General features: G+C 50.8%; 1 protein-coding gene across 4 annotated transcripts in view; it reads right to left on the reverse strand.

Annotated features, from left to right (window-relative positions):
• Positions 1-12,208, reverse strand: part of PLA2G6 (phospholipase A2 group VI) — a 207,512-nt gene that overhangs the window by 128,902 nt on the left and 66,402 nt on the right. For all 4 annotated transcript variants that reach the window (XM_030208256.1, XM_030208274.1, XM_030208248.1 and 1 more), the window contains exon 7: positions 8,011-8,193. In XM_030208256.1, the coding sequence (XP_030064116.1) occupies positions 8,011-8,193 (183 nt within the window). The remainder of the gene's footprint in view (positions 1-8,010; positions 8,194-12,208) is intronic.

Consider the following 12,208-nt stretch of genomic DNA (forward strand, 5'->3'; position numbering starts at 1 on the left):
CAGCTAACACTTGACACTGGAAATAATACAACACCTAAAGATGGGAAACAGAGGTGCCAGCCCTCCCATGTATCAGAGCAGACTTAGAACCTGGCAAGCATTGTACCATCCCCTAAAAACCCCAGCTTCTGGGCTCCATTGAGTTCCCCAGAGGTTCACATGAGATCCACACCCCGTCTGCTGCCACACAAGCTACAGCATTTTCAAAGGATTTAATTTTAATCCCTCTACAGAGTGCTCAAAAGCTCAGTGTGTCCTGCTACCCAACTGAAAAACATTAGCTGGATTCTGACCTTAGGGTCCTGCACTGCCCTCGAGCAGGCAAGGGAAAATTAGGTTCTTACCATGATAATTTTCTTTCCTTTAGTCATAGCAGATGAAGCCATTATGTATGAGTTGTGTCCATCAACCAGCAGGGGGAGATAAACAGCACTCAACTTTTCACAGTGCCTCATGGCCAGCTAGCTCCACTGCCTCTTCAGTATTTGAAGCTTCCAAAACAGTATGGCAAACCGCAATGGGAATAACATGAACTTTCCTCACAGCGAACGATGGCCCCTTAACAAGGGCATAAACTCCAAAAAAGGAGGGAATGAACTCATCCTCCTGGAGGGAATAAACTCGTTCTCCACTTTGTATAAATGGAGGGAATACTTGCATCCTCCTGGAGGGAATAAACTCATCCTCCCAAAACATGAACTGGAGGGAATGAACTCATCCTCCTATAACTGTAACAAGAGTCCTGAAGACTGTTTTCCGACTCCCCAAGGAAGGAATATAACTTCAGGAAACAAGAACAGCACCTAAAATCAGAATCACTGCAATACAGACAATCATACAGGGAGGGCTCATGGCTTCATCTGCTGTGACTAAAGGAAAGAAAATTATCATGGTAAGAACCTAATTTTCCCTTCCTTGTCATCAAGCAGATGAAGCCATTACGTTTGGGATGTAACAAAGCAATCCCTAAATAGGGTGGGAACAAGCCACACCATGCGCTAGCACCTGTGCTCCAAAACGCGCATCCCTCCTGGCAGCCACATCCAGCCTGTAATGTCGGGCGAAAGAGCTTAGAATCCCATGTTGCAGCACTGCAAATCTCATGAAGAGATAGTGCTCCAGTTTCCGCCCAGGAAGAGGAAATCGCTCTTGTGGAATGTGCCTTAAAGGCTTCAGGCAGAGCCTGGCCAGACAGCAGATATGCTGAAAAGATAGCTTCTTTGAGCCAACGGGCAATAGTGGTTTTAGACGCTGAAGACCCTCTGCGAGGACCTGCAAACAGCACAAAAAGATGATCAGAGGTCCTGAAAGAATTTGTAATTCGCAGATACTGCAACAGAGTCCTGCGCACATCCAAAAGGTGCAACTGCCCAAATGAATCTGGAAACTCCTCCTCAACAAAGGAGGGAAGAAAAACAGGCTGTTTTAGGTGAAACGCTGAAACCACCTTAGGCATGAAGGAAGGCACGGTCCGAACCGTGACCCCTGCCTCTGAGAATTGCAGAAAAGGGTTTCTACAGGACAGCACCTGGAGCTCTGACACCCGTCTCGCCGAGGTAATGGCCACTAAAAAGACGGCCTTCAGTGTCAAATCTTTCTCTGAAGCACGCCGAAGCGGTTCAAAGGGAGCCCCCTGAAGGGCCTTCAATACTAACCCCAGGTTCCAAGCTGGACAAGGTGCCCGCACGGGAGGACGGAGCCGAAGCACCCCTCTAAGAAACCTTGCCACATCTGGATGAGCAGCTAAGGACACGCCTTCAACCTTGCCACGCAGGGAGGCCAATGCTGCCACTTGCACCCACAGGGAATTATAGGCCAAGCCTTTGTGTACACCATCCTGCAAAAAGTCCAGAATCGGCGAGACAGGAGCCCGCAATGGAGAAAGCGCTCTTGAAACACACCAGACTTCAAACTGGCGCCAAATCCTGGCATAAGCCACGGAAGTGGAGCGCTTACGGGCCTGCAGGAGAGTGAAAGTTACCTTATTTGAGTAGCCTTTCTCTCTCAATTGCACCCTCTCAATCGCCATGCCATAAGACCAAAGCGGCAGGCGTCCTACATGGCCACCGGACCCTGTGACAACAGGTGCGGAACCAGAGGTAACGGAAAGGGAGCCTCCAACAGCATCTGTCAGAGGTCCGCATACCAAGGCCTCCTGGGCCAATCCGGGGCGATGAGCACCACTTCTCCTGGATGCAGCCGAATCCGCAGGAGCACTCGCCGTATCAAGGGCCACGGAGGGAAGACATACAGCAAGCCCAGGGGCCAGGGTTGAGCCAAGGCATCCAACCCGGCAGAGCGAGGATCCCTCCGTCTGCTGAAGAAGCACGGGACTTTGGCATTGGAACTGGTCGCCATAAGATCCATCACTGGCTTGCCCCATTTGGCACATATCTGCAGGAATACATCGTCTGCTAGTTCCCACTCCGCTGGATCGATCTGATGCCTGCTTAGATAGTCGGCTTGCACGTTGCTCTTACCTGCAATGTGAGCTGCTGACAGGGACTGTAGATGCAGCTCGGCCCAGTGGCAAATTTGTTCGGCCTGCGCGGCTAGAGCTCTGCACTGAGTGCCGCCTTGTCGATTTATGTAGGCCACTGCTGTCGTGTTGTCCGACATCACTCGGACAGCCAATCCTTCCAGGGTCACTTGAAAGGCCAGAAGAGCCAGAAACACCGCTTTCAACTCCAGGTGGTTGATAGACCACTCCGACTCGTCGGGCGTCCACAGACCCTGGGCATGCTTCCCCTGGCAATGTGCGCCCCAGCCCTTCAGGCTGCCATCTGTCACCACTAGGTACCAATCGGGGAGCGCCAGCGGCATTCCCCGCCGCAACATGCTGTCCGAGAGCCACCACTCCATACTGAGGCGGGCCGCAGGGAGCCAAGAAAGTCTGCACTGATAATCCTGAGATACTGGAGACCATCGTTGAAGTAGAGAATACTGTAGAGGTCTCAGGTGCGCTCTCGCCCATGGCACCACTTCCAAGGTGGCTGTCATCGATCCCAACAGCTGGACAATGTCCCAAGCTCGCGGGCGGGGCATCCTCAGGAGCAGACGGACCTGATTCTGAAGCTTGCACCGCCCTTGCTCGGGAAGAAACACATAGTCCGAGTCTGTGTCGAACCTGGCCCCCAAATATTCTAGAGATTGCGAGGGGGTCAGGTAACTTTTGGCCATATTGACGACCCAGCCCACAGATTGAAGGACTGAAACCACTCTGGCTTTAGCTAGATGACTCTCTTTTTCCGAGTCTGCTTTGATGAGCCAGTCGTCTAGGTACGGGTGAACTCGGATACCCTCTCACCTGAGAAAGGCAGCTACTACCACCATTACCTTGGAGAAGGTTCGGGGAGCTGTGGTGAGGCCAAAAGGCAAGGCCCAAAACTGGAAATGTTTTCCCAACACCGCAAACCACAGAAACGTCTGGTGCGGGGGCCAAATTGGTATGTGCAAGTAAGCTTCTTTCAGGTCCAGAGACGTGAGAAACTCTCCTGGCTGTACCGCCACAATGATGGAGCGCAGGGTTTCCATGTGAAAATGCCGCACTCTTAAAGGACTTGTTTAGCTCTTTTAAGTCCAGGATCGGGCGAAAAGACCCGCCTTTTCGAGGCACCACAAAGTAAATGGAGTAGCGGCCTAGACCTTGTTCGGCGGGAGGCACCGGGGTCACAGCCCCTATCTGGCACAGAGTGTGCAAAGTCTCCTCTACCACCGCCCGTTTGGCGGCAGAACCGCATCGGGACTCCACAAACACGTCTCTCACCGGGACATCGAATTCTATTCGGTATCCATCTCTGATCAGGTCCAAGACTCACTGATCTGCGAAGATTTTGGCCCACTCCTCGAAAAAGAGGGAAAGTCTTCCTCCGATGACAGGAAACAAGGAGGGGGCCGGCGCACCATCATTGAGAGGGTCGCCCCTGAACTCCAGGCCTTGAACCGGCAGCTGCGGAACGTTTGTCTGAGCGAAAGGAGTTTCTCTGCTGAAAGCGGGCACGCAAAGTGAACCCAGCAGCATGCCCCGGGCAGTACCTTCTAGCTTCACGGAAGCGAGGTCTGTAAGAGGAGCGGACCGCCTGACTCTTAGAGGAAGGCTTCGGCCTATCTTCGGGCAAGCGCTGAGGTTTGGAATCCCCCAGGCCTTTAACAATGTTTTCCAGCTCCTCACCAAACAGGAGAAGGCCTTGAAAGGGCAACTTCACCAACCTTTGCTTACAGGCCATGTCCACCGCCCAATGTCGTAGCCAAAGAGTGCAGCGAGCCGCCACTGCTACAGCCATTTGTTTAGCCGAAGCTCTGACCATATCATAAAGGGCGTCAGCCAAAAAGGACAAGGCCGACTCCATCCGCGGAGCCACTTCAGATAAGGTCTCCGCTCCATCACCGGGCTGTTCCACTGCCTGCTGTAACCAAGCCAGGCAGGCTCTAGCAGCATAACAACTGCATGCAGACGCCCGGACAGTGAGACCTGCCAAATCCAAGGACCGCTTCAGAGCTGAATCAAGCCTGCGGTCTTGAATATCCTTCAGGGCAACACCTCCTTCAACAGGGAGGGTAGTTCTCTTTGTCACAGCCGTGACCAGGGCATCCACTTTAGGCATTGCAAAGCGAGCCAAATGTTCCTCACTCAGAGGGTATAATTGCCCCATAGCCCTGGCAACCTTCAAAGGTCCCTCGGGGTCAGCCCATTGAGCCGAAATAAGCTCTTGGATGGAGTCATGCAAAGGAAAGGCTGGAGCAGGCTTTCTGGTACTAGCCATCCTTGGATTAACAGAGGAGGCTGTGCCACTCCCAGGATCTTCAATCGAGAGGGCTTGTAAGGCATCTGAAATAATCGCTGGCAGCTCCTCGTGGTGGAAAATCCTCACCGCAGACGGATCATCAAGCTCCTGTGGCAATTCTGCACCCGACTCTGGCTCCTCAGCCCAAGAAGTTCTGCCAGACCCCTCAGAATCCTCATAGCCCGACCATGGGGGGGAAAAGGGGGGGTGCGCCACACTCAGAAGGGGAATTAGCCCTTCTGCGTTTATCAGGAGGATAAGAAACAGGCAAAGCCAACTCCAAAAGGCCAGGATCCACCGGGGGGGGGGGGGGGGGGTTAGGCAGAGGGTCCGAAGATCCCTGTGGAAGAGCTCTTTTAAGCATACACGCCCTATGCAGCATTAAAACAAAATCAGGGAAGAAAACCGCTCCCTGACCGCCCAGATCCTGCCCAGGGCTATCAGCTCTATTATTAGCCTCACTCAGAAGACCCCTCCCCCGGATTCAGGGCTCTCCGTCGCAACGGAGGCCGCGCCATGTGGAAAATCCAAAATGGCGTCCGCTGCCAGCTCAGAGCGCAAAAGATCGCTGCTCGCCATGCTCGGGCCGGCTCTACCGTCTGTACAGCACGAATTACAGAGCCCCGCTGCTGATTTGCGCTTGCCACATTTAGAACAGCGCTTTACAGTCTCCGCAGCCATCGCTGAAAATGGCGGTAAAATTCAAAAATGGCGGTTCGCGCCAAAAACGTCCCGATCGGGGCCCACCCCGGAGGAGTCAGAAAACACTCTTACCTCACTAGACCGAGTATCACAGCTCCGGTCCTGCAGAAGAATCTCAAGAAAAAAACCTCTTTTCCAAGATCGCTGCGCTAAAGCGCGACGCAACTTTAATTTTTTTTTGCAGACACAAAAGAGGTAAATAAAAACACTCCGGAGGCTCAGATAAGTAGGAAAGGCAGGGAAAGGCGAACCAATGTGCCTGCATCCACTGAGTGGGAAAGGACAGGGAAAAGCAAGCTAATATGTCCACATCCACGGGGGCATGGGTAAGGCAGGGAAAGGGCTGACCTATGTGCCTTCAAAGTGAAGCTGCTATAGCCTCTAACACCCCGGCTAACAACTGGCAAGCCAGGAGCCACCCCCAGGCAGATTTTTGATGGAGCTCGAAGAAGCTGCAGCCACCCTGCTTGGAGAGATAGAGAATACTGAAGAGGCAGTGGAGCTAGCTGGCCATGAGGCACTGTGAAAAGTTGAGTGCTCTCTATCTCCCCCTGCTGGTTGATGGACACAACCCATACGTAATGGCTTCATCTGCTTGATGACAAGGAATATGCCTTTCAAAAGAGAATGTGGGTTTTAAGGACGCAGACACTTTAGAGTCCAAGATTCAGTCTGTGGAAGTCAGTGCTTTGTAAGCCACTGACCGCTGCTGGCCGAATTAAGTTTGAATATTCAATGCTGGGCCATGCTCGAACTCTGGCACCGAATATCCAAGTACAAACCTTGCAAAATGTGGCAGTTAAGTTTTTGGAAATAAACTGAAATATGATTATGTTTCCCCCTTATTTGTTCATTATCACTGGTTGCATATCAAATTCACCCCCCCTTTTTTTTACAAAGCCACGCTAGTGGCTGCTGGTGCGGTGAGGCTGACACAGACCATTCAAAGTGAATGGGATGTGCCGGCATTGCCGTGCGGCTTTGTAAAAGGGGGGGGGGGAGGTTCAATTTCTTTTAGAATGTTAGTTTTAGCTCATAAAACTTGTCTATTAGATTGTAAGCTCTTTGAGCAGGGACTGTCTCTCTTTGTTAAATTGTACAGCGCTGCGTAACCCTAGTAGCGCTCTAGAAATGTTAAGTAGTAGTAATAGTAGTTACATTTGTACCCCACATTTTCCCACCTATTTGCAGGCTCAATGTGGCCTACATATTACCGTAATGGCATTTGCCAGTTTGATTGATGTGATTTGAAACCTTCTTATTTAAATGTTTTGACTATCCCATATATTCCAGGAAGGATTCTTAGATCAATGCAAGATTTTAGGATGGCTGAGCCCTCAAGAACTAGAATAAGGGGAGACTGGGCAAGGGAAAAAGCTTTCTCTTGCCTAGCACCGCATTTGTGGATTATTATTCCAAAAGATATATGTGAACTAAATTTAAGGAAGTTTAACACCTTACTTGAGTGCATGTCGTTAGGTCTCTCGTCAATAGAAATGGCATTCTTTTTCTTTTAAATTTGTGATTTTATTTTATTAAGCACCCTGACCTGTTAAAGCCAGGCGGTATATTAAATTTTGATAATAAACGTAAACATAAGTGCAGTCACCAAGAAGTTAACCGGGCACTGTCCAATATTCAGCCAGCAGCTAAGGTTAGGTCAGCAAAGAGATGCCCTAACTTTAAGCACTTACTTAACCAGTAAGAGGACTGAATCTCACTGCCAACTGGTTAAGTGCTGACTCCACCCAAGTTCTGCCCCAAGACTGCCCTGGCACTAACTGGGCAGTACCATAGCAGTCAGAGGAAATAGCAGCACTATCCACTTAAGTGTCGCTGAATATTGGCAGATGGCCAGCTCACAGGGGTTTAACCAGACAGGAGCCCTTTTGAATATCAGGTCCTTTATTATCATAATTTGCTTGACCACCCCTCACGTAGAAAATCCACTAAGGCAGCTCCCCTGAAAACTGCTTTGAGACTACTGATTTACAGACACCAACAACTAAACTGACTTGAAAATGACAACAACCTGCAGGCACCACCAACCCAAGAAGGACTGAATCTAACTAAAAGGAGAACAGTCCTGTATGTCTGCAAAAACTCAACAAGCCCTTGCTACTACAAAAGAAATCCTCTGCACCCCAATGCTATTCCACCCGATTCCCAGATACTTGGTAACTCCAGGGCAGGATCAAGATGTACACAAACAGATTTCTAACCTAGTAAGGGCGGAAGGTCTAGTACCAGAGCCACTGCTGACCACAGAGATCTTTCTATTCTCCCCACCCCCTAAGCAGCAGGAGGAGTCTGAGCATCACTTCCTTCCCACTCATTTCTGCCTGTTTTCCTCCACAATCAGAATCACTCATTGCCCTATTTGTGGGTATTTTAAAGTGTATTTTAATTATGATGGAGGGACCCAACAAGGTTTATTTTTTCCCCTAAGGACATTTTTTTCCCCCCCTAAGGACCACTGGAGAGTTAATCCTGCCCAGATACACAGCTTGTTTGCACTACTTACCTTCATGGCCAGGTGCAGAGGAGTGTTCCCGCCCTCACCCTTGAGGTTTGGTTTGGCGCCATGGGTAAGGAGAACCATGCTGCACTCAAAGCGTGACCGTTTCACCATGATATGCAGTGCAGTGTCCGCCGTCTTGCTAACCACGTTAATATTACAGCCACGCTCAATGATCAACCGGGCCATCTGCACAGCAACAAACAGGTGGAAGAAAGAAACTGTTTCATGGTATAGATAGCTGTCAGTATCATGAGTGAAACAGCAGGCTGAGAACCAGGAAAGTCAGGATTCAAATTCCAATTTCTCCCACTGACACTCCTGGCCAAGTAAGTTCACCCTTCATTGTTTCAGATATAAAACTTCTCTCTCTGCCCAAGTGGATTTACTATATGTGACCCTGACTACATAATGCACTTAAACTCAAGATTTGGAAAAAGTGAGTTAATGTTCATCAAAGAAATAAAAACACTATATATGCCAAATAAGATATGTTAATGGCAAAATGGTTATTTACCCTTAAACGTGCATTTTGGTAGAGCAATGCAAGCTAAATAATGAGATGCAAAACCCCTCTTTATTATGCAAATTGAATAATGCAGCTTGTGTTTTAAACTTGCAAGCTGCGTTACTCATGGACAGATAATGCCAACTGGTGTTATATTTCCTCCCTGCGAATACTGGGCCCCTAACACAAGGCCCAGTGCTCCCAATGAGCCTCTTAAAGGAGCTGTCATCTGCAGTAGAAGAAATGTTTTCCTCCCACCCTCCCATTCCCCCTTCCAGCAGCCAAGACTCCAACCACCTCCACTCCTATCTCCTCACCCAGGTGGCTACTGACTGGACACTGTCTGCATCCAGCGTCAACAGGGCACCAGTCCACCCCTAGCAGTAGTCTCACAATACTAACACTAGGGGGTCAAACTCCTGCAGTAAACATCAGCGCAGTAAAACACAACTTCACTGCAACTTGGTAACAACCCTTCTAAACTGATATTTGAGGCAATGGAGACTGAAGTGATTTGCCCAGGGTCACGCACTAGGACTGTCAATGGGTCCATAACTTTTTCAGACTGCAAATGGACGACACATGACATGAAAAATAAGATCACGAGTCCATAAGCAGTCTACAAAAAAAGTTACGTTTGAACTTATTTTTTCACGTAAAAAGAATAGGGTTTGGACTGTTGTATTTACATTTTGTTTAACAGAAATAGTGAATGATACATACCTGTAGCAGGTGTTCTCCGAGGACAGCAGGCTGATTGTTCTCACGACTGGGTGACGTCCGCGGCAGCCCCCACCAACCGGAAGAAGCTTCGCGGGCGGTCCGCACGCGGGGCACGCCCACCGCGCATGCGCGGCCGTCTTCCCGCTCGTGCGTGACCGTTCCCGCCAGTTGAATGACAAGCAAGAAACCACATGAAAACGCAACTCCAAAGGGGAGGAGGGAGGGTAGGTGAGAACAATCAGCCTGCTGTCCTCGGAGAACACCTGCTACAGGTATGTATCATTCACTTTCTCCGAGGACAAGCAGGCTGCTTGTTCTCACGACTGGGGAATCCCTAGCTCTCAGGCTCACTCAAAACAAGAACCCAGGTCAATTGAACCTCGCAACGGCGAGGGTACAACAGAAAATTGACCTACGAAGAACAACTAACTGAGAGTGTAGCCTGATCAGAATCAATGCGGGTCCTGGAGGGTGGAGTTGGATTTACACCCCAAACAGATTCTGCAGCACCGACTGCCCGAACCGACTGTCGCGTCAGGTATCCTGCTGGAGGCAGTAATGTGATGTGAATGTGTGGACAGATGACCACGTCGCAGCCTTGCAAATCTCTTCAATAGTGGCTGACTTCAAGTGGGCCACTGACGCTGCCATGGCTCTAACACTGAGCCGTGACATGACCCTCAAGAGCCAGCCCAGCCTGGGCGTAAGTGAAGGAAATGCAATCTGCTAGCCAATTGGAGATGGTGCGTTTCCCGACAGCGACCCCTAGCCTGTTAGGGTCGAAAGAAATAAACAATTGGGCGGACTGTCTGTGGGGCTGTGTCCGCTCCAAGTAGAAGGCCAATGCTCTCTTGCAGTCCAATGTGTGCAACTGACGTTCAGCAGGGCGGGTATGCGGCCTGGGGAAGAATGTTGGCAAGACAATTGACTGGTTAAGATGGAACTCCGACACCACCTTCGGCAGGAACTTTGGGTGGGTGCGGAGCACTACTCTGTTGTGATGAAATTTGGTATATGGAGCATGAGCTACCAGGGCTTGAAGCTCACTGACCCTACGAGCTGAAGTAACTGTCACCAAGAAAATGACCTTCTAGGTCAAGTACTTCAGATGGCAGGTATTCAGTGGCTCAAAAGCAGGTTTCATCAGCTGGGTGAGGACGACGTTGAGATCCATGACACTGTGGGAGGCTTGATAGGGGGCTTTGACAAAAGCAAGCCTCTCATGAATCGAACGACTAAAGGCTCTCCAGAGATGGCTTTACCTTCCACACAATAATGGTAAGCACTAATCGCACTGTGATTCCTTACTGAGTTGGTCTTGAGGCCAGACTCTGATAAGTGCAGAAGGTATTCAAGCAGGTTCTGTGCAGGGCAAGAACGAGGTTCTAGGGCCTTGCTCTCACACCAAACGACAAACCTCCTCCACTTGAAAAAGTAACTCTTTTTAGTGGAATCCTTCCTAGAGGCAAGCAAGACACGGGAGACACCCTCAGACAGACCCAACGCAGCAAAGTCTACGCCCTCAACATCCAGGCCGTGAGAGCCAGAGACTGAAGGTTGGGGTGCAGCAACGCTCCGTCGTTCTGCGAAATGAGAGTCGGAAAACACTCCAATCTCCACGGTTCTTCTGAGGACAACTCCAGAAGAAGAGGGAACCAGATCTGACAGGGCCAAAAGGGCGCTATCAGAATCATGGTGCCGTGGTCTTGCTTGAGCTTCAGTAAGGTCTTCCCCACCAAAGGTATGGGAGGATAAGCATACAGGAGGCCGGTCCCCCAATGGAGGAGAAAGGCATCCGACGCCAGTCTGCCGTGGGTCTGTAGTCTGGAACAGAACAGAGGCAGCTTGTGGTCCATCTGAGAGGCGAAAAGGTCCACCGAGCGGGTGCCCCACTCTCGGAAGATCTTGCGTACCACTCTGGAATGAAGCGACCACTCGTGCGGTTGCATGACTCTGCTCAGTCTGTCGGCCAGACTGTTGTTTACACCTGCCAGGTATGTGGCTTGGAGGAGCATGCCGGACTGGCAAGCCCACCGCCACATGCCGACGGCTTCCTGACACAAGGGGCGAGATCCGGTGCCCCCCTGCTTGTTGGTGTAATACATTGCAACCTGATTGTCTGTCCGAATTTGAATAATTTGGTAGGACAGCCGGTCTCTGAAAGCCTTCAGTGCGTTCCAGATCGCTCGGAGCTCCAGGAGGTTGATCTGCAGATCCTTTTCCTGGAGGGACCACAGACCCTGGGTGTGAAGCCCATCGACATGAGCTCCCCACCCCAGGCGAGATGCATCCGTCGTCAGCACTTTCGTGGGCTGCGGAATTTGGAATGGACGTCCCAGGGTCAAATTGGTCCGGATGGTCCACCAGAGCAGTGAAGTGCGGCAACTGGTGGAGAGGCGGATGACATCTTCTAGATTCCCGGTGGCTTGAAACCACTGGGAAGCTAGGGTCCATTGAGCAGATCTCATGTGAAGACGAGCCATGGGAGTCACATGGACTGTGGAGGCCATATGACCCAGAAGTCTCAACATCTGCCGAGCTGTGACCTGCTGAGACGCTCTGGTCTGCGAAGCCAGGGACAAGAGGTTGTTGGCCCTCGCTTCTGGAAGGAAGGCCTGAGCCATCTGGGTATTCAGCAGAGCTCCTATGAATTCCAGAGACTGGGTTGGCTGGAGATGGGACTTTGGGTAATTGATCACAAACCCCAGCAGCTCCAGGAGTTGAGTAGTGCACTGCATGGACCGGAGGGCTCCTGCCTCCGAGGTGTTCTTGACCAGCCAATCGTCGAGATATGGGAACACGTGCACTCCCAGCTTGCGTAGATACACCGCCACCACCACGAGGCACTTTGTAAACACTCGTGGGGCAGAGGCGAGCCCAAAGGGCAGCACACAATACTGAAAGTGCCGTGCGCCCAGGCGGAATCTGAGATACTGTCTGTGAGCTGGCAGTATCGGGATGTGAGTGTATGCA

The sequence above is a fragment of the Microcaecilia unicolor genome, chromosome 1, assembly GCF_901765095.1.
Source record: "Microcaecilia unicolor chromosome 1, aMicUni1.1, whole genome shotgun sequence".
NCBI classification, from domain to species: Eukaryota; Metazoa; Chordata; class Amphibia; order Gymnophiona; family Siphonopidae; genus Microcaecilia; species Microcaecilia unicolor.